At 32.9% G+C, this 27,882-nt stretch overlaps 1 protein-coding gene across 1 annotated transcript in view; it reads right to left on the bottom strand.

Moving 5' to 3' along the window:
• Positions 1–10,849: 10,849 nt before the first annotated feature.
• The window catches only part of CPNE8 (copine 8), a 170,492-nt gene continuing 153,459 nt past the window's right edge, over positions 10,850–27,882 (bottom strand). The window contains exons 17-20 of the mRNA XM_039882322.1: positions 26,169–26,271; positions 24,436–24,493; positions 20,103–20,176; positions 10,850–12,745 (exon numbers count right to left, since the gene is read on the bottom strand). Of these exons, the coding sequence (XP_039738256.1) occupies positions 12,557–12,745; positions 20,103–20,176; positions 24,436–24,493; positions 26,169–26,271 (424 nt within the window). The 3' untranslated portion in view covers positions 10,850–12,556. The remainder of the gene's footprint in view (positions 12,746–20,102; positions 20,177–24,435; positions 24,494–26,168; positions 26,272–27,882) is intronic.

Genomic DNA, 27,882 nt, shown 5'->3' with positions numbered 1-27,882 from the left:
AAGAACTGTCAAATTCCATGGAGTAGTTAATATACCAATCCAGGAAAAAGTCATCAGGGATGTCCATGTGGACCAAGAAACAATGCAGCCAAATTTTTATCTGAATACACTTGCTATTTACCATATTTTTAGACGTAATAAATGTTTTTCTATCTCCTTATAAATTTCACCTTGTTCCCTAATTCCTCCTGCCTCTAACCGTAGGCTCCTTTTGCTAGGGTCTTACCTAAGAACCCTTTTGATGATAGGGTCTTACTTAAGAACCCTTTTGATAGGGTCTTACCTAAGAACCCTGACCATACGGCTCCTTTTGCTAGGGTCTTACCTAAGAACCCTAACCAATGCTTCTTTTTGCAGACTTGTAATAAATTCATGACACACTTATTATACCTTTATAAGAGTGATGTGTTAAAGAGGGAGAGTTTGGGTGAGATGTTATGACTTTCAGAGGTTTCTTAACCAAAAGTTTGTTATTTAAAATACTATGGAAGTGGTTACACAAAACTAGATAAAGCATGATTTGTGGAACAAGTTATGTTTTATATTATCTAAAGTAATAAAAAATGAGGTAAGTTTTTTAGAGTAATCTCTTAAAATCTTGGCTGCTATTGATCATAGCAGGCAATACTATTTTTCTGGATTTTTCAAAAACAGTTTAGTTGAAGTATAATTTATAAACCATAAAATTCACCATTTATAAATGTGAAATTCATTGATTTTAGTAAACTTAAAGAGTTGTGCAGCTATCACCACCATGAAGTTTTAGAATATTGTGATGTTTTATTAAGTTTGTTTTTTAGCAAGATCAACATATTTGCAGTCTTTAATAAATAGAATAAGGTAAGGGTATATGAGATTAAGCTGACGCCTGGTCTACCATTGGGCTTAAGCAATGTGAAGTTATCTGGTAAATGGGTGGACTGAAGCACTAAAGTCTAGTTATAGGAGGAAATGTGGCATTTCCTTGAAGAAATCATTCCGAAGTAAAAAAGCATTTTTATCAAGTAAAAATTTGTTAGTCAGCAGAGGGATCCATACTTCTGACTCCCAACCTGGTGTATGTTACTAGAGGTTTGTTGCTTCTTCCACTCCCATATTCAATTCCAGTGGCTTTTTGCCTGGTATATATTAGGCACTAAATAGATATTTGTTTACTGAAACATTGTTTGAATGAGATTTTTTTATTTATATAGAGAAACCTAAAGAGCAGATTTTGAGACAATAAGAAATGAAACATAATGCAAAAGAATATAGCACGATAAGTGAAAGGGGGCATTTTCATCTGCTCTTCAACAGGACACTGAGTAGCTCTGGCATATGACAGTTCCATTAATTGGCTACAGTAAGAAACCACACTGTCTGCAGGAAGGTAGCAGGTACCTGTGAATAAAGTTGAACCTAGGAGACATGGTTTGGTGAAGGATCAGAGAGGGGTTATGAAGAGTGTGCATCGAATTGTTCTGAATATGTCAGCGTGTTTGATGAATCACAGAGGCCCATGGGGAATAAGAGAGCCTGCCTTCCTTCTCCACCTCATCCTGTACTATCCCTGCCTTTGCTCAACAGGCCCTTGCCACGGTAGCACTCTTTCTAGTCTTCTACCATGATAAATTATTTCCTCCTCGAGGCCTTCTTGCTAGCTGTTTCTTCTTTGTGAATGTCCCTTTCTCTTAGATCTCGAAGCTGATTATTTGTCTTCAGATTTCAGTTGACCTCTTGATTGCTCATTCTAAAATAAGCACCAAAACACTTTTTATCGTATCACTCAGTTTATTTTTTCATTGCATTTATATACAATAATATTGCATATATGCTTATAAATAAGATATATTTACATATAAATTTATATATTATATATGTTTAAATATATGTACATATATAAATGCTTATAAAATATATATAAGCATTATATTAGAAGCATGATGAAGAAAATAATAAAAAAAGTAACTTTACTTGGATTAAAATTTTAAGGTTATCTTATAAAAATGAATTGCAAAAAACTTTCTCCAAGATGTTTGACATCTCCAAGAAGTCATTCAACTTTGTTGCTAAGTAGGTCCAGTAAGAGAAGATTTATTATCTCTTAGGTCAAGCCACTCTGTAGTTGAAGGATTCTAATTTTTAAAAAAATTTTCATAGTGATACAAATATGTTTTATTGTAACTTTACAACTAATCCTGCTTCTTTCTCTTTGGAGTTACTTAAAATAGATCTACATATGATATTTACACATTAAGTTTTTCCAATATTTGATGGAATATAAGTTTTTGCAACTTTAATTTTTAAACAGAAATGAGAACATTGTAATGTTCTGGGAAGATGGTTTCTTGAGTTTATTAAAATATCTAGGAAACAGTAACCAAAGCAAGGACATTATCAGACAAAAAGCAAACAAGAATTTACTGAAGTCACTAAAGTGGTTTGTTGGCTGGTCCTTCATTTTGCTGCCATGGAAATAAGGGGAGGGGAGAGCCTTAGGCATAAGGTAGAGCAGACACAAGTTCAAGAAGTTGAATATGACTGATGACTGGTAGGCTCAAGTCTTCATCTTGTAGTTTATTTTAACCGGAGGGTGAAGAAATATCAACCACTGAAAATAGCTCAAAGCTTTCAGAGCTAGTTTGTTTTTGTTTTTTTTTTTTTAACTTATGATGATATTTTGTGCCAAAAAATAATATTTTACTACTGGCTTGTTGCTTTCCATTGAGACTGTAGGAATGACTTCAATCACATGAGAGAAAAAAGAAACAGTCTGTGAAGCTACTTGCAATACAGATTCCATCAAAAAGGGATCAGAACAGTGTGAAAACTCTGTTGAGCTTTATGCTTTTTCTGGAAAAGTAGAATGAGTGAAATTAAAATTTTTCATTCAAGTTAAATTGCATGAACATGGTTCTTGGCTATTTCTATAATGTCAACCCACTGGACATTCAATTTGGTTTAACATGTATTTATTGAGTACTGAATGTGTACCAGGACCTGTGCTGGCTATAAATAACCAACACAGAGATGCAGTCCCTGTCCTCAGGAAGCTCACTGTTTGGTGAGGAAAGCAGACCTGTAAGTGAGGAAATATCATTGTCTAAACACAGTTGTGGATAGGTGTACTGAGCACGGGACCCTGTAGGAGAATACATGAAGGACATCTGCCCCAGTCTTGGAAGAGCAGGGAAAGATCCTCAAGGAAATGATGTCTGCAGCGAGACTTGAAGGAGAGGAGTTAACTAGGCAAAGTGTGGAAGATGTTAATAAGCTTACATATAAGAAAGACCATGACTCTTTTGAGATACAGTAAGTAGTTCAGTGTGGCTAAAGCATGTGTATTGAAGCTGAGAGAGATACAATTATAAGGCTAGACAGATGAACAGAAAGCACATCTTGAAATGTTTCATGTTTGTTTATAAACCAAGGAGGAAGAGAATGCAAATGAATTCTCATTCATATTCTCTGATTTCAGGTGACATTGCTCTATTCAAGGCCTTAGTTTTTCCTATGCTATATTTCACCATCGCATAGTACTATGAAACTCAACAAATATTTGAATGAATGAATAAATAAATTTTGTCAGATAGATGCTTCTTAGTGAACTCTTTTTCTTACTGTTTCAGTATTCTTACTTCTTCTCCTCATAAAAGGGCATGCTATTTGTCTTTAGGAAACTTTCATTATAGTAGGAAACACAGATATGTTAATAATTCTAAGAGCTTCCATTTCTAACTAGGATTGAGGAGCTTATGACAGACCAATACTTACACACACACGCACACACACACTCCTCTAGAAAAGCCAAAGGCGGGGAAGAGGGGAGTAGGAGAAACTTGAAAACCAACCATGTAACTGTGATAGGGATCCTCAGTCCAGGATGCCATGAGAGTGCACAATCAATATCACCTGTACGGATGAGGGAAAGGGTCCAAAAGAAAATCATGCCGAAGCTGAGGACTAGAGCCCAAGGTCTTGGAAAGAAGGGATGCTCATTTAGTCAGGCTTAACATTCTGTATTGATTTTTTTTTTGACTTGGGGTGTTTGCTGAATTTAGCTTAGGGTGTGGGAGTGGGTAGAAATTAAGACAAAAATGCTAGATCAGCTGCTAAGAGAGAGTTATGAAACAAAACTTAGAGTTCAGAATTATCATAAAGGAGAGAACCTGGTAAATGCCCTACAACCTTGTTTAGAACCGTTGCAAAGCTGCATTGTAGGTGCAAGTGTGAAGTAGAGATAGGATCAGCCTCACAGAATGTGCACTCCTGCTTTGAAATGGCTCAGCTCCTGATTAAATTAAATTGATCTACCAAATAGGAACCATCTACTTACCCATAAGTAAGTAGGGAGAATACTCTATGGAAAAACAAACAAATTTTCTAGAAATTCTGTAATTTTCCCAAACATGTTTCAGGTATTAAATAAAACTTAGCAGATAAACCAAGAAACAGGATGAGATATATATATCTCCATCAACATCCCAGATATTGAAGTTATCAGACATAAATTTAGTGTGCTCGAAAAATAGAAAAGATGATGTAAATGTTCACTAAAGAAACCAAAATTTATAAAATATAATCAAATGAAATAAAAAGTACAATAATCAAAATTAAGAATTTAATAAATAAATTTAACAGAAGATTGAACTCAAGAGAGGATTAGTGAAATGGAAACTAGATTAATAAAAAATGTCCAGCAGAAGCATAAAGATGGATGGAATATATTTTAAAAGTGTATAGTAATTTATAGGGCATGTAACTGAAATCCCAGAACAGGAATAAGAGAATGATGCAGAAGCAATTTTTAAAAGGATAACCACTGATAATTTTCAAAAATTTTTTGTTAAAATTTTTAAGAATAAACTATAAATCCTAGAGGGTTGATTTCTTAACAATGAAAGTAAAAAGACAATGGGGCAACAACTTTAAGATGGAGAGCAAAAATATAAATGTCAACCTAAAACTTTTTGTATAGAGAAAATATCTTTAAAAGTAAGTGAAAAATAATGACCTTTCCAGAAAAACAAAAATTGAGAGAATTCGTTACCCGTAATCTCAATAAAAGAAAAAATAGAATTCTTAAGGCAAAAGGAAAATTATCTCGGATGGAAATACTGAAATTCAGGAAGTAAAGAAGAAAAATTGAAAAGATATGTGGGCAAGTATAAATTACTATAAACTATATGAATTTAATCACAGTATCTTATGGAGTTTACCATATATGTAGAATTAAAATACATTGCAACAAAATCGCAAAAGTTCAGAGTTAAGTCTACGATCCTGGCATTATTTGGGATGTGGTATAGACACTAAAATCTTTAGAATCTAATAAATCAGGATACATATTATAATCACACATGCTTCAGAGTGTGTTCCAGTTAAAATACCTTTTTTTCATTGAGAGAACTACAGAAGGATAGTGCTGTAAGGACCTTTGAAAATATCACACCAATATATGGATGATAAAAATTAGGTCTAAATATTTAAGTGATATTTTACCAAAATCAGACCGCGGAGATGGACGCTCAGGTCTTTTGACTCTAATGTATGACATCCTAATGAGTTACAAAGGAATAGTAAAAGAATATGGGAACCAGAGGCTAATTGATAAGTAATTTTATTATAAAATAAAAATGTTTGATTCATTAAAAAGTCAGGTAAGGAGAAACAATAAACATAATATAAATGGAGCAAATTTTTAAAAATAGTAAGATGATAAATATTAACCTAAATATATCAGTAATTACATGAACTCCTACTCTGGGATATTACCTCCCTAATAAACTACATGCATCCTAGTCTTTGTTTAGGGGAGAACACAAAATAAGAATTGTGCATTCTTACTTGCCAGATGAGAGAACCTCAGTCAGGAGTGGCGGTGCAGATTGAGTCACATTGTAGGCAAGGGACTCATTGGGAGACTGTTGGGGTCTTTGAGAGAGTGGATAAATAACCCTCTTCTACTCTGAAGCAACCAGTAATAGGACAAAGGAGTAAAGTAGATGAGAGATAAAGCAATACTTTCATCTCTGACAATGATCATACTGCAGAATGTGACTCATATCTTTAGGCAAATGAGTTTCCTGTTAATGAACTGCAGAAGTAGACAGATTAACCTCCTGCAGTGATATGGCAGTAAGACCTCCCCACTGCAAACATGCCTTCTCCCAGGGAGGCAGAACAGAATACCTATACACAGGCTAAAAACAAAACAAAACAAAACAAAAAAACAAAAAAAAACAGAAATTGATTCCTAGTAATCTAAGGAATTCAGGAAAGCATTGTTGAAAAGCAATCTTTGAGCTGAGGCTTGGTGAATGAGCAGAGTTTGACAGGTGTAGACAGAGGTTACATGTGAGCTACTGCTTTGTAAATGATTAAATGCTAAATCAAAGTCATTACTGTGGTTTAGAAAATAGTTATAGGAAATAGATTACCTAATGGAGAATGCAGGTAAGATTTTGAATATTTATTCATTCCTTCTTAAAAAGTTAAATGGAATTCAGGCTTATCAACGGGTGGGTGGAATTCTGAGTTAAAATCAACATGTATAACTTTAGTCTTCCACATTTCTTCCCCACAGCCAAATTCATATTCATTAAATCCTTCTCCCTTGTTGCTGAGCAGAGGGTGCAAGAATACATTAAAAATCATAAATATTATCAAAGTAGGATTTGCAAGTCAACCCGTCCTATTATGAACGCAGCTGCGACGTTCTAACCTTCTGCATTCTTGGGTATGCTCTGTGCAGGCTAGGAATGTTTCCCTCAGGACAGATAATCAACACCAGGAAAAGGAGCAAGTGCTTGTAAAGTATTGTCATTTCTTCTGTAGCCCATGTCCTTGTTTACCATCTCCACATTTACTATTGCCTACATAAATCAGGTACACGCATGAGTGAAGGCGTATATTTACCCACTATGAGCAGACACACACTTGCACAATCCACTTAGAAATATAAAAAGCGCAAATAAAATGCAGAAGTAAGAATACAGTGTACTCTTCCAGTACCTAAACTATAAATTCTTTCATTTTTAAGGTAGAATGTGGGCCAATGTGCTTTTAAAAAAAAGTGTTTAGTTTTGTTTTATTTAGCATACTTGGTCAAAGGTAATTTCAGAGTAGAAATGGTATAAAATGTTGGCATTTATGAATACTTTCTTCTCAGACTATCCTGAGTCAAGATCTGTAGCCAGAAGATGTGTCAGAGCTTTATTACTCTCTTCTCTCCCACTGCCTGCCTGCCTTTTGACCATTTCAGTGCTAATTAGCCCGAGAGAAGGTGGAGAGAGATGGTGTTAATCTCTATTTCATTCTCTTCAGTTCTTGTTTAGAGGAGGGATAAATAAATGTGGGAAAAGTACGGTTTACTGCTATTTTAAGATTTTACTGATCTCTCTGTCGGGATACATTGAGATTCAAGTCTATCTTAAAATACCAAGTTACTAATGTACATTCCTAGCAACCAATCTTTTGATTTAATTTACTTTCAATAACTCAATAGATAGACCTACAAATACGGACAATGAACAAGTAATTAAAAATGTGATAAATAAGAGGAAGATAAGAGCAAAGACACAGGCGTGAGGGCACATACAAAAAACCTCAATGACATTCACAGAGTAATGGGACTCTGGCATTTTCTCCCATTTCCCCCATTACAGGGAGACCTGGTTCTCAGGTCAAGAAAATGGTAAGAATATGTGACTAACTTGGAGTAATGGCTAAGCTAATTACCTGCCTTTTTAAATTAGAGGCCAAGATTTTTCACTTGCTGACCAGTCTCTCAGAAGGCTCTTTGATAGCTCAGTACATCAACGTCAAGTTCATTCAATAACCTCCTCCCATCGGGTTCTTAAAGGGCCAAGCTTTAGGGTATGCTCCAATTAAAATAACTTTTATCACTGAGAAAACCACGGAAGGATAGTGCAGTAGGGACCTTCGAAAATATCATCCCAATATAAGGATGATAAAAATTAGTGATATTATAAGATCAGCCAAGATGGAAGCTCAGGTCTTTTGACTCCAATATCTGGCATCTTAATGAATTGTGCTTCTTCTGGTGAAGCATCTAGAAATTTTATAACCAGCCTATAGAAGAGCCCAAGCACGTACATAATTTATTGGGTTTAGATTTTGAATTGTTGATTTAAAACTACTATAACCTGTTAGAATAGCTGTTATCAACAGGACAAGCATAACAAGTGTTGGAGAGGACGTGGAGAAAAAGGAATCCTCACACTGCTGGTGGGACTGCGAATTGGTACAGCCATGGAAGTTCCTCAAAAAACTAAGAATTGATCTACCATATGGGTATTTATACCAAAGACTTGAAAACCCATGTCCAAAAAGATATTTGTACACTAATGATCATAGCGGCATTATTCACAGTGGCCAGGTCATGGAAGCAACCAAAGTGTCCTACAATAGATGATTGGCTAAAGAAGTTGTGGTACATATAAACAATGGAATATTACTTAGCCATAAGAAGAGATGAAATACTGCCATTTGCGACAACATGGATGGACCTCGAGATAATCATGCTGAGTGAAGTAAGTCAGACAGAAAAAGTTGAAAACCACATGTTATCATTTATATGTGGGATATAAATCTGAAAGTAACAAACAAACATGACAAACAAACAGAGACTCAGGGACATGGACAATAGACTAGTGGTTACCAGAGGGTGGTGGGGAGGGGAGAGGTAGATGGGATAAAAGAGGTCAAATATGTGGTGACAGAAAGAAATCTAACTATGGGCAGTGAATATACATATATATATGTGTATATATATATGCCTTACTGCTAAATTGTATATCTGAAACTTACTTGATTTCATTAACTAATGTCACCATAAAAAAATAAACAAACAAAAAACTACTATATGTCCTCAGAAAATAAAAAATTAAAAGTACCTATAATTTTTCATCCCTCCAGATTGCCATTTGATGACCTAATTCAAGATTTGCAAACTGATATCATAGATGTTTTTTGTTAGATCCATTTAATGTTTACTACTTGAAAGTTTGTTCTTGATGAACCCAAAAGGGCTTTTAGTGATGTTCCCTTTGTTTAATCAGGGTTCCCAACTTTTAAATCTTCTGGCTCAGAATTATCATCTAAAGTGCATGTTGCATTTGCCCATCTCTCAATTGTAGAATATGCCTTTTGTTGTTGTTGAAAATGATAAACTAGTAAAAAATTTTTGTTAATCTTAAGATTTTAATATTTAAAAAAAGTTTTGATATGTGTTTTATTTAGTATTTCTTATCAGAATTACCTAGTGGAAATTTTAAGAGTTATCAGACTGGTAGTTCTCTGTCAAAATTGTTGAATCAATCTTATAATTTCTATTAACTTATTGTATAAGATGGGGAAGATTTCCCAAAGAGGAGCTATTTTTAAGCCAATGCTAAGCATATTTTTTCCTTTATCCTTCCTCCTAATTTGTAAGGTCAATGATATTGACCTCTGTGACTAATATCAAATCTTATCTTTATGAAATCAGCTTATCTAAATACATTAGGAATGCCCAGCAGGCCTATTTCATGGAAATTAAATTACTGAATAACTCTGTGATGAGAAAATCATGAGGTCATGGCCACTATTGCTTTAAAACTAAATGAGCAAATCTTTAGATTAGTTTGCTTTTTCTCTTTTCATGATAATACCTCAGTGGTCAACTTTCTCTTAGATTTTGGCCCTTAAAGCATCTCCAAGGCCCAGGTTGTGGAGCAATGGCAGATGATGGGGTTAGGATGGTTTGATAAAGTTTGAAGTATAACCCTGGCTTAGGAGGTTTGAAGATGTTGCCTCTAAAACTGTTCAGAATTCTGTGATATGAATCAGAACTATTATGTCTTTAAGTAGTATTCTTAGTTCAAACATTACGTTGGGAGACTTCTGTTTATGATGTTAGTATATTTTGTTTAATTATAAACAAATATTTCCATAAAGTTAAATAGTTGGTGGGGGGTTGCATCAATTAAAAAAATAATTTTGATATGGGTATTTACTCTCTATTGGAAAAACACTTCTATTTAGTGAATCTTTACTCTGGTTCTGAAATAAGAAATGTGAGTTATGAACATTGCTAGGATGACCATCTATGAAAAGAGCGATAAACATAGCTCAGGCTTGTACTATTGGTTCCTTCATTTTCCTTTTCATATCTTCAAAGGAAGCCCTTTCCAGCATTTGTATGCTCATGATGTACCAAGTCTTCCTCATCAAAAGAAAAAGGTATCTTAAGAAAAGATCTAATATAGAAAGCCTTTTGGAAATAAAAAGTCTTGGTGCAAACATTTATATCAGTATGTTTATAAAATGTGTTTATTAACACATTTATTCCATGCCTTTCATCTCAGCACCTCACTATATTTTCTGGAATGAAAGGCTTTGCCTATTGTTAAATATCTTTCAGGTATCAGCAGAGCAAATGGAGGAATATTTGGCAGAAAGGTGGAGTGAGGAGCACAGCAAAGGTGAATAATTGTTTCTGGAATTTTTCATTGCACAGCCCCTAATGGCAAATCACAAAAATCAGGTAGTCTTAACAAATATTTTCACAATGGTAATGATCTCTGACCTCTGATTTAGTCTTAGATAAATCGCTCAACCCCTTCAGTCTTGTTTTTGTCATTTATTCAATGAAGAGACAAGAGTAGGTATTTTCTAATCTATACATACAACTAACATCACATATGTTTCTGATAATTATTGTCAGCCATAAAAAGGATAGGTTTGTAACTGAGATTGTTTCATTCTTAGCCATCTACCCCTACTAGGTTTTGGTACATTATTATTTAGATAAGAAAGGGCAATTTTTTAAATTTTCTCCGATCAGTTCAAAGAAAAAGAACTAATGTTTGACAAAAAGGAAAGAATATTGATCTTATTTATTTTTGTTATTTTGGACAGATGAAGATAAATAAAAAATCTGTAGGTTAATAAACTGTACTGGCATAAATATTTAAGATCAGTAAAGGAAATGTCAGACTCCAAGTCATTATACATAAAATTTACAGAGCAAATAGTTATCCTTTTAAAGATTTTAATATATACTTAAAAATGGACAATTTAGTATTACATAATTATATAACACTGATACTGTTAGATATGTGGATGTATATATTTTTCTTCTCAGTAAAATAGTTTCATGCTTATAAAAGTCACCCTAAATCAACTTGGGACAAAGAGAACAACATACAGTAAACATAAACCAAGTAGTAAATAGTAAAACTAAGGAAAATATTATAAAGTAGTTATATTGTTGACACAAAAGAAAAAAATAAATACACTTTTCTATTATTTGAAGGCATTTCACAATCATTTCCAAGAATTCTGTGAGGATTTAAGGCCATTTGTTCTAAAGAAATGCTTTAATTTGGACACAACATCACAAAACTTTAATTCTTGTAAAAACTGTACATGCAAAAACTCTTTACAATTAATTGTGGACAGGCAGATAGGTATATAGGAGAGTAAGTTATTTCACAAATGTGTTGTGCACTAAGTCACATGGTTGTGTATATTTAACTGGGAATTTCACAAAAAACTTCCAGCCTGTGCACCCTGCGTGGCAATGTGGAAAGGTGATAAGGAATCCAAGAGAGCCAGTATCCCTTTGAATTAAAATATCTAGACAAGGTATAATAGAATAAAAAGTTCAAAACTTCTGCTACATGATTCACAGTTAAATATTCTGGGTTTTAGTCTTTCTAACTAGCATTAATATAAAGATGCTACTTTTTACACTAAGTATTTTCTGTGCATTTGCAGTTCACAATGTTTCACTTTTAAAAAATTTTTTAGCATTACAAAACACAAACTCACTGCGGTCTAAATTTAGAACCCAGATTCCATGAAAAATGCATGTTCTTACAGGATACACTTCTGCTAAGCTTAAACTCCCATACTTGGCAAACAACGCAGAGGAACTGATTACTAAGCAGATGCAGCTTCCTAAGACAATTCACTTACTGAGAAATATGGAAGTATATCTTTCTTTTCCCTTGTTTGCAGTTGTATTTGTCCAGACAGTCATTCAAAGAGATATTGCTCTTGTGATTATAGCTATTGCAATTTAGAAGACAAAGGATTCAATATTCAAAACTCTTATTTTTAAGAACGGTTATAAAAGTATTGAAATTTAAAAAGTAGTAACATGTAAACATTGATACATAGGGACTGCTTTCTCATACACCCAGCAGTCGAGGACAATATCTGAGTTAAAAACATAGTTTGTGCTTTTTCCCAACAACACATTGGAAATTAGCTGTTTCTCAAAAAAAGAAAAAAAAAAAAAGAAGGTAAAAGATTCAGAGAAGACATCCATATTTTGCTTCAAGCATTCAAACAATTTTTCTGTTGCTCATGCAACAACCATATTTACAGTTTTGGTTTATTTAGGAAGAGCATTAATTTTGGATCCCAGAAAGCATATTAACCAGCACTTCTGAAAACAAACCGAGAAAAGTTTCTCATTCCCTGGTTCATTACAGAGCACCAGGAGCAAAGCTTGACTCAGCAGTTCCAACTGATGTGTAGTTAACATGAGCATTTCCGAGCACAGTCATATTTGAGTCTGTAACACATGGGTAGGCGGGGTGTAAGGGGGAGGTGCAGGCGATGGCTTGATTCCTCGGGCCCTCATGTAGGAAAGAAACTGCTCAGGGATCTCGGCTAGGACATCTTTAGCCAATCTAGCCATGCTCAGTATGTGGTTTCCGCTTCTGTCAATATAATCCCTGAATGGCACAAACTAAAACAGAGGTGAAAGAAAGTTACTTCACAGACTTCATTATGCTATTTAATAGACACTAGAATCAGCACATGTTAAGTGTTTGGTTGTAGGAGTATCAGAGAAGCCTGGAGTAACAGTAATAATTACTATGTAATTTAAAGATATGTGATTCATTACAAACAGCTGTTTAACAGTGACCAAAACTCTATTATACTCTATTGAAAAGGAGATGTAATTGTTTTCTATGTTCCTCCCAGTCTCCCATCCCATAACTCATGTCTCCTGGTCCCCATAGGCCCACCACGTTGCTACATGTGTTCTGCAGTTTTGAGTCCTCTATCTAGGCTGACGCCTGATAGGATGAAGCGCTGAACCTCTTCAGGGCTGTTTCCTGTTAAATAGAGTTAATACATGCCTAATTCAGATTTCCATCCAAAAATATCACCCAATGCAAGGTAAAAAAAAGAAAATAGTGTTTATTGTTAAAGATTCCTAAACACATGTAATTATTACTAGATCATCAAATCATATGGACATGAACATGAAATGCACAGTTCGTATTAGTGGGAACCTGAAATATTTAGTACACTGAGTCTTGCCCCTGCATTGATTTTTTATGTTATTTTGAAAGGCAAAAACAAACAAACAAATAAAAACACAGAAGTTGGCATGAGATTTTGGTATTACTTCTTACCGAAATACCATCATTCTTATTTTTACATCATATAAAAATGATTGCTCTATCTTTATACAAGTAATTATGTGAGAGCCCTTATCAGCTCAGCACCAAATACTCTGGCAATAGATTGCCTAATTCCATTCTCATTTATAGTGATCACTTAAGTTAATAAACACAGCGCTGTTTGAGGACATTAGTTCAATTTCCCCTTAGAGACATGATGATTCTTGAAGCAACTTGGAAATGATTGTAACTGTTAATGTTGTGATAGTTTGGGAACACAGTAATTTTAGGTCTTAGAGAAAAGGCACAGGGAAGACATTTTAGGATATTGAACAATTTCTAAGTATATTGGGTTTTTTTTCCTTCTTTAATTCTCCCTCCTCCCCCGCTTCCAGCCCTGACCTACAGATGTTGCTGTCTCCCCTTAAGAACTGGATCTCTGAAGGCGAGGTCTTTCCCTCCACACGCTTGCTGCACCCCGCAGGGCACTCGGGGGACCTGGCACACCCGGGGTATGGTCCGTGGCTCCACCTGGGGCACGAACCCAGGACCTTCTGCATGTAAAGCAAACGTGCTAACCACTACACTATGGAGCCACCTAAGTATATTGTTTTAAATTTTAAATTAAATCATTTTCCCCTAGAGAAAAAGAAAGTGAGCACACTCCTATGTCATAGTGTAATATAACTTTTAAATTTATTTTGAAAAATTCTTGATTTAAGCAGTTACTCAAGATGTGCTTTCAGAAAACTGTTATTAGGAAGCAGGCTTTAAAACAGTCAGGTTGTTACAGGTAAACCAAGTTAAAATTTTAAGAAATCAAATAGCATGCAAAATAATGGTTATGAAGTGAAAGCGTCTCTTTTATGAAAGAGTAGAAAATCACCCCTTTTTAGAATACAACCCACTATTAGCAGAAGCATATCTATATGGCTATAATTCTATACTATCAGTCCGAGGAGGAAAACTCAGCATAACTTTTATAAAAGAGAAAAAAGATGTCTATTTGTAGCTATAGTTTATTTCATCCTTGTTTTAAAAGGCATACTATTTTAAAAATTAATATTTAATAATGTTGGTATGGTTAGTATACATCTAATTATTTTTTAAGCTATAATTTTTAAAGGGTTCATTTAAAAAATGTGTAGCTAATAACTACATTTCAGGAAAATGATGACACCTCCAGCAAACAGTCAGTACTTCCATAGGGAAGATCTCACCTGCCTTGTTTTTCCTTTATCTCAGCTTTGCTCTTATATTTTTATTTGATTCTTTACTTTTCTTCTACACCAGGGACATTAAACTCATTTACCTTTTTTACTACTGATTCTCACAAACTCTGGAATTAGACTTCCCAAGTTCAGAGGCTGGTTCTGCTACTTATTAGCTCTATGATCTTGGACAAGTTACTTTCCACTTTATCTCAGTTTCCTCTTCTATAAAATGAGAATGATAATACCTACTTCGTTGGATTGTTGCTTCGAATGGTACTCAACTCATAATATGTACTATATATGATAGTTATCATCATTACTTTTGCTATTAATCAATTTATACGTTTACATATTCAATATAAATATGTAACTATCTTAATGGTTTTCTATTTACATTTATATCAAATAGTAAATATAAAGAATATTCTTATCAATATGATCTCTTTCAAACATAATATCAGTATTGTAATCTAAAATAGTAATTTCTGGATTTTCCATAATTTTAAAACACCTGTTATTTCACCTTTCAAGCAAATGCTATAAGACGTGTTAAACTTTTTATCAAAGTAAATTAAAATTCATTTTTAATGTCAAAACCAAGAATCACAATCACTGATACTCTGGAATGTCAAAACCAAGAATCACAATCACTGTTCTCACAATACGTATGGTTCTACTCACCTAAAAATTAATTTAAAAAACAGTGGGTATAAAGAAATATATATCACATTTAACTTAGGTTTGTTGAGTGGGGGCACAGGTGTGCCCCTTGATATTAAGAGACCTTGCCCCGAGTTGAATCACTGTCATAGTAAGTTACTATTATCAACAGGACTACACCACATCCCATATGTGTGTTGGATGCAGAAAAAAAAATGCTGAGAACTTCCTACTCATGAACCCAATTTATCTAAATCTTTTCCAAAGGAACATTCATTGATTCAGTTGTCAGGAGGTACCCTCATAAGTGAAAGATAAAAATTACAGATAAAAATTTCCTTTACCTATTATTAATGTCATATCTACAGTTGTTCATGAAAAAAAAATGCCTTCTTACTACTGCACATATCCTTCTACAATTATATCTTTCAACCTCTCAGACCACTCTGTTTACTGTCCTTTTTAATCATTCATTTCTGATCACTGTACCTGGGACTTCCTGTTCAAAATAATGCCCACACATTTGTAAATGTGTGTTGATCACTAACTTGGACTCTTAAAATGCTCAGGTTAGAGGAATAAATCAATCTTCATTTGGCACTAGTTATCACATTCATATGAATAATACCAATAAATGTATTCTGTTCCATAGACATACACTGTATCCTCGATACTCTACATCTTTCATTTAGCACCCATCCACCCCAAGGGAAATGTTCCTCGTGGCTATGCTAACAGCCGGCTTTTTCTATTTGTGAAAACAAGTTTAAATCAGTTTGGGCAAATGGGCTTTTAGTTGCTGCTCTGTTCAAATTTGCTTGATTGCTCCTACTGTGCAGAGCTCCATTAGTGATTTTCAAATCTAAGCCTTCAAGGTTATTATTCTCTTTTTAATGGAAAATATGATTGAAATATAATTTTTAAGAAAATGATAGGCTGGCCAGCAGCTGCATGCAACCAAGAGAAATGACATTGCATTATACTCAATGGCCAATCTATAGCACAAGCAAGCAAAAGCAAACAAACAAATAGAAAGCATATATATAAATATACGAAAATAACTCATTTAAGTTTTAGAATGACAAACATAAGATCTCATCCTACATACTGTTTACACAATAGTCATATGAAATTGAATTTTGAGCAATGAATATAATCACAGATAAGACTGATTACAGTGTCATATGTCAGGTATAGCCACTATAAAATAGTGACATAAAATACCTTCTTACTGAACTATGCCAACATACTGACAAATAATAATAACTGATACAGATATTAATGCATGTATTGAGCAAATGGTAGATGGGAGGCTTTCTGCTAAGAGATTTAGTATATTTTATAATATTTAATTTTTACAAGCACATTATTCATTCTTTGAACTTATAAAAGAAGAAACTGAAACTGAGAGAGTTTGATTAACTTATCCACTATTAGGTAGTTATCAGTATCTGAATCATTATTTAAATCTAAATTGATCTGACTCTGATACATTAACCGTGACAGTAATATGAAAAGAGGAACAGATTCTATTAAATCTTCATTAGAATTTTGCCTTGTAGGAGAGTAGGTGTGTTATCAAAGAAAGAACAGTTTTGGAATCAGAGTTCTGTTGGAAGTTTGGACATAGCAATTTATGATTTAAATAACTTTGCACAAGTTGTTTAACACCCCATCTTGGGCCTCAGTTTCCTTGTTTGTAAATTACTATAAGGCAAAAACTGATTAGTATTTTTAGGAAGATATAAAGTAATATGTGAATAAAGTAAAAAAAAAAAAGGGAAAATTATTTTAAGTGTGCAGAGAGAGGGCTTATAAAAGGCTGTATAGTGGGAAATTTCAAAATGTAGGATATTAATCAGCCCAATGAGGAGGAAGACTATGCCAGCAAAATAACAAGAGACAATAAAAGCAAGAACAATGGAAATGTGTGATACAAAGACAATAATAGTCTTATTTGTCTAGACAAAATGTGTGTGTGTGTGTGTTAGCTAAAGAGGAAGATTGAGGTCAGGTCATGTAGACTCTTAAATGCTATATTTGAGTTTTAGAATCAAAGTTATATGAAATATTTGTTAAGAATTTTAGAATCACCTCTTACTAGCTATGTGACCGCATAAGAGGAATTAAACTATTTTACTTCTTTTTAAAATATAGTAATCAAAGTACCTGTCTCATAAAGTCAATTAAGGATGAGTAAAGTAATGCAATAGCTCTTAGCTACTTAGCATACTTAATAAATGATTAAATGTTATATAAAGAAGTTGAATGTCACTTAAGATTTGACATAATAATGAAAACTCCAAATTTTCTGCTGAAACTCAGCTACCTACTATCATTTGCACCCTTAGGTTTTTGTCCAACCTAAGAAATTTGGGGTTTCGTTTGCTGTACATTAACTTGATTACCTTCAACATGTAAGAAATTGAAAGTAGTGAAAAGGTAAGAGAGCCTAAATAGACTCTATTTTCTGATAATATTTTAGCCAGCAGTGTTTATAGTATTGATTATGATGGCTTAGATATTTTTTCATGATAGGAAGATTAATAATGTTTTTTCTTGGTATGTCCTTGCAACTCTGATATTCTAAATATTCAAGAATATTCCTATTCTTGAAAATAACTCATTTTAAAATGTTTTAGTGGATGGTAAAAGCTGGATAGCTATGATGATGGAATGTTTTTTAAATCTTATTCAAGATGAAAGAGAGGATGCTAATTCTTCTTCAATACCATAAGATAAATAAATTATTACCTTGCTTATTATTTTTAAAGACCAATCACCATTTAGGAACTTCTCCATGAAATTAGAAAAGGGTACATCAAATCTCCTTAACTAAATGTAGACATATAAGTCAAGACATCACTCATTCAGTAGGCTATTAACTCTCTGGGAACATTTTAATTTCATGTTCAATATCTGTAAGATCTCACAGCTTTTTCAGTTCAACTTTATGTAGTAAAATCTCGAGCGTTTAGCTATATCTCCAGGTGCCTTCAAAACCTGTGGGGATCCCAGTATCATTTTATGGTGGTAGACTAGTCTTAAGGATTCGATCAAGGAGAGGACACATATAATTATAATAATACACTGATAAGTTACAAAATATTACATATATGTTTCTTCTTCTGAGACTCACAATATCATGGAAAGAGCAAAGATGAAAGAATTTAGAGTTTTAGAGGTAATGAAACGAAGGCTCAAGGAGATTTATTGACTAGTCCAAAATCAGAGTGCCGACAATATAATTTCATAGATCTGGGTCCTATCTCAATATTCTGTCCAATGTAGTATATCCATTGAGAGGCTAAATACTTTCATGATCAAGGGAATTGTTATTTTATCAATAAAATAACAACTGCTGGTTGCACTAACATAACATATTCATCTTCCTATATGTTAAAGAAAACCTTAAGGATGTAAACAATCTTAACTACCTCCTAAAGGAGAAAGTAATACCAAGTTTCCCATAAGCATCATTTAGACGATACTATGAGATACGGGGTTACCTCTGTTAACTTTGTAAAGATGCATTATAACAGCAACATAACACAATTTCAAGAACTTCAAATTCATATTTTCCTTTAGTAATTTAATTTTTGGAAACTGTGAGCCAGACATTATGGAGAGCTTTACAATAAAGTGTGATTACTTGGACCTATAATTATGGTAATGATGTTCAGGTGAATAATCATTTATTTAATTATGAAAACAAACACCATGGGATTCTTAAATAGATGGCCACATTACCATGTTGCCTTTCTCAGCTGCTTTTAACCTAATCATTCATATGTGTATCTATATTTTACTCTACCAAGAATGTTAAGTTAAAAAGTTTAAATCATATTTATCTTTTTAAAAACTATTTTACAAATGTTTCTAATTTAAAATTTAATTTTGCTTACTGATAAAGAACAATGCTTTTTTAATCTTTATCAACATTAATCTTTGTATTATTATATTTACAAATTATTTTACATTAGATTCTCTCTCAAATTATTTTAATCACTTTTTGTCATGCTGTATTTTACTAAGTTCTATTTCTAGAATGTATTTTATGTACATTATCTTGTTTAATCTTTTCAACAATGCCAGACACTGACATTTAGACAATCCAGGATTTGAAACAAATTCTCTCAGATTTCAAATTAGATTCTCTTAATGATTGTATTATGGGTGAATGCATAAATTATTATTTAGGAGTTATATTAAAGTCCATTGTTTGTTCCTCCAAAACTTTTATATCATGTGTTTAAATGGCACTGAGACCTTCTCTTTCCTATTTAAGAAGACTATTTCACAGCCTTTTTTCCTTTCTGACATCTTAAAAGATAGAGAGACTCAAAAGTATGCAGAAATTTAGTTGAATTAACTCCTTGCTTTCAATTATAAATTTTAAACATATTGGTTACTGATTTTTTTCCTTTCTATTCATTCCCAGAATAACAGGCTTTAGTTATTTTTTTATTGTAACAGAATTATGAATCATATTATATATAATATGTCATACATTGCATTATTTATATATAATTATATATAGTTTATAAATTTTATACATAATTTATATGTTTACATATAAATTTAAGATCTATTTCTCAAAAAAAAAGATCTATTTCTCCACTTTTCTAACGATAATCTTTAGAGGAAATATGAAAATATCTACGTTTTTGGTTTGTTCGTTACTTAACATGCATCTCACAGAGACTCAACCAAACAAAACCTGAGACTTAATTTCGATTTAAGTTGTGTATTTACAAATTCGAACTGACATGGGCTCTTTAAAATGAACAAAATAAATAATTTTCATTAAATTTCTTACCTGCACAATGTCCCTTTCAGCATATTTTCCTCTGGAGGAAACTCTTACATCATCTCCATCCAACTCAATCATTGCTTGAAAATAAAATGGAATCATTTATTTAGTGCATTTTAGTCATATACTAAAACAATGTAGGCAATAAGGAAATAAGATGTATGAAGTAGCAATAAGTCTTATGTGAAGGCAAAAAGCTGTTGATCCCTTCATCTTCTGTCATTTCTCCCATAAAGCATGACTGAGTGTAAATTTTACAAATAAATGAAGAAAGCAAGCCAAGACTTCATGTGACACTTTGAAAGATGAGAAGAGCCAGTGCAGTGTAGAACTATCTTTAGATACATCTCCCCATCCTAGGGTTGCTCAAATCTGAGTTATATGCTTACGTGACTATGTGAGCAAATTATACTAATTCATTCAATTTTAATTTTTCTTTCTAACTTAAGAAACGGTGCAATCATCATAGGATTTCCAATAACAGTTTGATCTTTATTCTCATTGAAACTACAACAAAGCTTTATATCCATATTGCCCAATTTCTACTTTAAAAATAGATTAAGAAAAAAAGAGGCACTTGCTCTGCCTCTATATTGACTGGATAAAGTATGATTTTTCTGAAGTATGGTTTTTCATTGGTTAAGAAATAACTTCAACATTACATAGATAAGTTGGTATTTGGGAATGCTGTGATATAATGGGACAGCTGGTGATACAATAATGTGTTGCAAGTAAGAATATTTTCTAGAGTTTATTAAGTTTTCAGTGAGAATTCTCTAAATAATTAATTACATGAGAAATGCTAATTTGTGCTTAAAGTATAATTCTATTACTCATAATTCATTTTGTATACAGATGACATTCATTAGACTCCAGAGAGCCACTTAAAATTATAATGTTTGCCTCTTAACCCGCCAAAAAATATTGCTCAGTCAGAATACAATCCTCACCTTTTTTGGTTATTTTCCTTCAGTGTTTAGATAATGCATTTGAGTTAAAATCATTGTTTTAAAATGTTGTTTTCTACACATGTTCATGAGTCAATATCTGAGCTGAAGCATTTCTAGTACACATAACTGATAGAGAACTACCACTCAATTTGCTTAGATATATAATATTTATCATAATTTAGTAAAATGTGGATTGGATGTGACCAATAAGATAATTAACTTATTCGAAAGACAGAAGACCTATTTTTCTCCCCTATTTATTAGAACTGTAAATAAGATAATTCATTATATTAAAATATTTTTAATAATTAATTCTTTTGGTCTAGGTTTGTTTTCAAAATTTTCATACTACTATAAAACATAAATGTACATCGATGATGACATGCCAGGAATCACAGAAACATCTCTTTTATTATCTAATTTGCTAATTAAAGAAAATGACATTTGCACAATAACATATTAGAATGAGATCCCATAAACTTTATAACATATTAGAATGAGATCCCAGCATGTCCTTTGTGTTAAAAGGCTGTAGGTAGCAAGAATTGAAGACTATACTTTTGAGAGCAAGGAGAACAGAAATGGCATGTAAACAGTGGAAAGGTTAACATTTACCCTGCAGGTTTTCAGATCATCTGGTCCTCAGGAGTCTGATGTTCTCTAAGTTAGAGCCCTTTCTATCTCTCCCCTCCTACAGCGGATCAAAGCAGGTAGCCAGATGCTGCTTTAATTTGACTTTTTGCCTTTGAAGGATAAAGAAATCCTGCCTTGAGAAATCCTTCTTCTTAAAGAAAGTGCTTTATAGAGGAGCAAAAATTATACAGAAAGTTGTAAGTTGTTATTAAAATACAGAAATAAGAAATTTGAATACTCACTAACCTGTTTATTTCTATTTCCTCTACCTTCTTGGATGGCAAAATGTTACCTTCCTTGCCCATGCAAATAATACCCTTCTGGTTAAAAATATGTAGATGTTGGATTTAGGTGGTTAACTGATAAAATTTCAAGTTTTATTTCAGTCTTTTCCTGTGTCAGTTTATATGTGTGTCGTATAAACTTACTCTAGGTAGACTTGGATGTGCCCAGAGAAAGACTTCGGATGGGACAGCGGCAATTTGAATGTAAGTTAGAGATTTTCTATATTAAGCATGAGTATTCTGTCCTTTTCTTCTTAGCTATGGATGTGTTTTGAGAGGAAAGAAAAAAAATCCTCTAGGGAAACATCTATTGTCCTTTAATGGAATAGCCTACTTTTCTAATACTGGTCCTGGAAGATTTTCCAACCTATTTAAACTTCCTTCATGATAAAAGCAGAAATCAGGGGTTGTAGGACCCTAATTCCCTGCTCACATGTTTTCCAGAGAAAGTTTCACTTTAATTCCCAGGAAGGAATTCTACTGGGAGGGTGACTTCTCTCTGCCTAGAATTTTCACTTCCTTTTCCACATGGAAAGAGGAGTGATTCATAGGATTACTAAGATTAGAAGGACCTGACCTTGAATCTCTCTTTTTTGGAGCAGCCTACCTTCAGGCAAGACTCTACCCCTGTATGGAGAAGGCCTGGAGATAAAGGCTGAGGTCATTTAATCTTGGGGAAAAAAGTAGTGAGAAGTCTGCCTCTGTGCACAGGTTAACCTAAATTCTCCAATTCTGCATTGCTAGTAATAAAGCTTATATTCTGGTCTCTGTCTATTTCCTGCATATCTTTTTTTTTTTCAGTTACTTCAGGAAGTCAGAGAGGGAAATGATGAATTATCATACTTCAAAATTTAATAAGTAATTCACTGGGAACAAAAGAAAAGAACAAAATAAATAGCTGTGGCAGTTGGATAAGGGTAATATCCAAATAGTACCTGCTGCACTGAATAGAAATATATATGACTAAAAACGTACACCAGGAAGGGTCAGCAGCTCCATATTCAAACATTATGTGGGGGGCTTTTGAAGAACAGGTGACTAAAATTTACCATCTCTGAGTTATACGCCTAATGATGGACTTCCACAGGAGTCTGGGAGACCTGAAATGTACCAATCAGGTGAATCCTTGAGAGGCAAAAGCAAATTAGTAGCTAAAGAAGAAAGCATGAGTTATTTTAAATCTAGTAATGGGTGAAGTTTGAGAATCTCAGTCTATCGCTAATTAATGCAGATGATCAAGTGCACAAAGCATTAAGAAGATGTGTCTTAGCTTTCCTGACTCTAGAGAAGTGTCTCAAAATCATGTCTGAAGTACAGTGCAAACAGATATAAATACCCAAAAAGCAGCAGCCATCAGAGCTAATGACTTTTGCTCTAGAAAATGGAAGATCATAATGATGAAAAAGGTGACCAGCCAATTATGAAATCTAAAGAAAGAACTTCCAGGGTCAAAATATAAGTTTGCCTGTGGTACTTTACCTGAGACTGACAGATCTATACTGTCCTTATGGAGGAGGCACTGTGGTTGAACAAGAATCATCCCAATGATAATCATACTAAAATTAGCCACTTACATGCCTAAATTAACCTGTAACACACCAAAGGTTGTTTCACATATTCTAAAATTATTTTCATTCCAAAGTCCTAAGCTTAAGAAACTGTTATTGAAAAAACAGCTGAACCAGGTAAATGTTATGTGGTCATGCAGGTGCTGTCTAGCACAGAGCACTCTTAAAGGAATTCACCAGATGACTAGGAACAGACTATCTTTTAAAAAGTTTACTCAGATCACTAGTTATACAAACACCTGTACTTAATTAGCACCTGAACAAGGTCTGAGCCCAAACAGAAAATACCCAGTAAGTCAATTTAGCATAATTATATAAAATCTCATTAAATCTCAGATGGTCAGTTCCATTTTCATTTTATTTTGCTCTTTCATATTACAGAACTTATATATTTATAAAGCTAATGTCTATCAACTAGGCAGGATCTGAACATCCATTAAAGTAGACTATTATGCTTGTGTTAACATTTCTATTTACAACCTAATGATTTATTAATTTAGTGCTCATCTTTGAAGGTTTCCAGTGAACCCAGAGAGTATTTTGTCTTGGGAACAAAACTCAACTGATCATTCTGTGAGTCCTAAAAAGTATTATTATTATTATTACTATTTTTAATATTATTTTGAGGTACGAACCATCTCTAATGAAATGGAAAGATACATGTCGAATTAATCTATACTAGAGAGATAATGCTCTACTCAGAAGACAATCTTTTACTCCACTCACCTTAATAGATTTCATCGTGAGATGTCTGTATTTATATCTAAATGTACATGGACATTATATGCAAATCCACATGTGCACTTGCATTCATATATTTAAAAAAGAATGAAAGAAACTTAAGATCATGAGGAGTCAGATTAAATAAACTCTCAAGGAATACAATTGAAATTTTATGACTTACCATCAAATTCTGCTGGTCCAACTCCTACTATAATTATTGACATTGGAAGTTTTGAAGCCTTTAAAAAGAATATACAATTAGTTCACAATTAAGAAATTGAGTTCTTAAGAAAATAATTAAAAAGAAAACTAATATCCTGTTTTATTTGATATTTTTCACAGATGTTCATTAAAATAGTTTTGAACATATTTAAAAATAATACAAAATAACATACTTGATTTCACTCTTATGCTTTTGGAACTCTGTACATATGTTAATCCAGTGGGACATTCTTCAGGAATGACCAGCATTGGACAATATAAAAAAGAGGAAGTACTGAACATCAGCTTTCACTTGCTATTATTGGCCAAAATCTATCTAAGCCGACTTTGAATATCTTTGGTCTCTTTTTTCATTTGTCTTGGGAACAAATGGAGATTTTTGAAAGATCAAAAATCTTTCATTTGCTAAAGAAGAAAAAAAGGTACCATAGTTGTGAAACAGTAGTACTCTCTTCTACCTCATTTATATCCATGATTAGGAGAAGCAATTTTCATAGTAAATGAGTGAATATAAATAATAATTATAGAAAGTTATTATTAGTATGATATTTATATATTAAATATCCATGATATTGTGAGGGATACTGAATATTTTATGTTATAGCATGTTTTCCCATTATATGTATCACTTAAATAATATCACTTTAATAATTTAATAATAATTCAATGGTAAAAATGTGAGATCCAGCAACAGATAGATGTAACACTATAGCAACCACACCTGCAACTATGAAGGTCATTAAATTATGGATAATTGTTCCTAAGTGCATCATGTCCTTTTAGTTTAAAACTAAATTATTAAGTCCATATTTCAAATTACACGCTAATGACACTGACCAGAACATAAAGAAAATCAATATAATTTCAACCCAAGTGTGTCTAGTTAAAAAACTAAACAAATAAATGTGTAAGCCTTTACTCCTCCTTTTAATACTTGGTTTTTCTAAGCATACGTCTATAAAGCATTTGTTTTTTCCCTTCCCTACAGGTAACTATTTTTTTCTCACACCAAATAGCTAGTTATATTTTCTCTATGCTATTAATAATTATGAGGCATGATAAATAGTTAATTCATGCAACCGATTTTTACTAAATGTCTACTTTGTGCCAAACTGTTCAACCTGGATATAGAAAGGTGAGTAAAAACAGACATAATTTTAAAGATTATAATCTAGTAAGTATATATTAGTCTAATAGTCTTTATTAGTCATAGTCTAAAAAAGAAAACAATTAAATAATCATTAAAGATAACATAATTAGAAATTATCACAAGAAGAGTGGTTTTTGAATCAAGTTCAGTTTCTATCCAGTCCTATAGAAATAGTAACTAGTACAGTTCACCTGTAACTGAAATGTAAATATTAAGAAACATTCTGTACAAGTTGTAAAATTGTATACAAGTACATCAAACTAATAGAAGTAAACTCATGCACACGAAGGTGGTGCTATTATCTTATTTATTTTTATTTTTTGAAAATAATTTTGTTAGAACTCAATTATCCACACCCTTAGCTTAGTCCTTACGGATTAATGGTACAAATGTATGTGAGCTGTGTGAGTAATGTTAAGAATGCAATTGGCTGCAAAGGCAAGGCATTTTGTTTCACTATTCAGTCAACTAGACTCTGGTCTCAACTGAGTAGCAACCATGCCATCACTTAGCCAGCCCAAGACTGAATGACTCCTACTTACGTTAACAATAGACTCCTTAGTTTGAGCCATATCTGAGATAACACCATCTGTCACAATCAGGAGCACAAAATACTGGGAACCATCCTTTACGGAAGAAGCATATCTGAAAGGGAACAAAAAGCATATCTGAGGTAAAGAATACCACAGAAGATAAAAGTTCCTCTCTACATGATGGTTACTAAATATAATTGAGAATAGTCAACAAGCCTTTTAATCTCAAAAAAGTATTTAAACATATGTCAGGAGCCTATACTATGCAAACTCTCAAATATACACTATCTCGAAACAGCACACTAGAATAACAGTGACATTACTGCCTGCTGGCACACAGAAATGCCTGGGCGCCTCACAAATTCATTTGCTAATAAAAGATGAGCTGGATGAGGATATGTTTAGTGGAAAGGATATAACTTTTGGAAATCTTATGTGTATGATCTTCAGTAAATTACTTAAGCTATCTGAACTTAATTTTCTTACCTTTAAAATCAAGATAACGCATCTTTGTATAAAGCAACTGCATGTATGATATTCAATATACAGTTCTCTAAGTGTAAGCAATAATCATAAATGCTTTTTGTTTTGGAACCATACAGAGGTGATGCTTGCAAAACATTGTGAATATGCTGAATGACACTAAACTGTATGTACACTTTTAAAATGGTTACTTTTATGTGATGAAAATTGCATCTGGATTAAAAAAATGCAACAGAAGAAAAAGATTTTAGACACATCTATAGTTCAAGTTCTTAATACATGTTAAATTAATGAAAGATGATAAAGAGAATTATACCCCAAAAGACAAAATTAGGTACATAGTAAGAATATATTCTAGTACTTGAAGAAGTTAATCAGAATTCTTGCCAATACCACTCAGTATTTAGAGGGAAATTTTATGAATGTTATATTTTATTATCTTTTTTCCATCCTGTTGTACATTATGTATATCTAGATTACATTCTCAACAAATATAACTTTTATGATCTTTAGTTCGTAACTGGTTTGCAAGTCATGTCTAATAGTGAGCAAGCATTATAGTGCTCTTAGTAGACGCATAGTACGCAAGACCGGTCTAATTCTATAAAAATAACTGAGTGAATCATAGAAAAATTGGGTTCAAGAAACTTCCAATGGATACCAATGAAATTCCCTCACAGCCTGTAGGATCTTAAGGAATTAAATTTGAACAGGTTGGGGACAGACCAATAGCGTACTATGTCAGGGCAAAACTTATTTTGTGGAGAGAAGAATTAATAACAAAATATGAATAAGAAAAACATTTACAACTTTGCCATAGACTAACAATTGTTCATGCTACTAATAAAATGACTGTAATTTTATAGATTGATGAAGACACTACAGTAAGCGGCCTGTTCACATCCTGTAAAGATAGTGTTAAATCGGTTCCACAATATACAGTCAAAAATATTCCCACATTATTGAACAACTGACCTTGGACATTAAGCAATTTGGATTAATGTGATGGTAACACAATCAATAGGAAACAATCTAAAGCAGATATGAGCCTCTTCTATTTTACACTTAACTTTTTTCTTAAGAAGTTGAATAATCTCCCTCAAGAATTCGTTTTTAATTTTTAAATACCCATTATTTTTTTAAAGCATCTCTTCTGATTATGCTTCAGAAACATAGGGTTGTATATTTCATGTGATTAATGAAAGGTTATAAATAGTAGTGAGAAAAGCTTCTGTGAGTG

Source organism: Pteropus medius, unplaced genomic scaffold (genome assembly GCF_902729225.1).
Source record: "Pteropus medius unplaced genomic scaffold, Ma_sr-lr_union100, whole genome shotgun sequence".
Classification (NCBI taxonomy): Eukaryota; Metazoa; Chordata; class Mammalia; order Chiroptera; family Pteropodidae; genus Pteropus; species Pteropus medius.
This window is presented reverse-complemented; position numbering and strand designations above follow the sequence as displayed.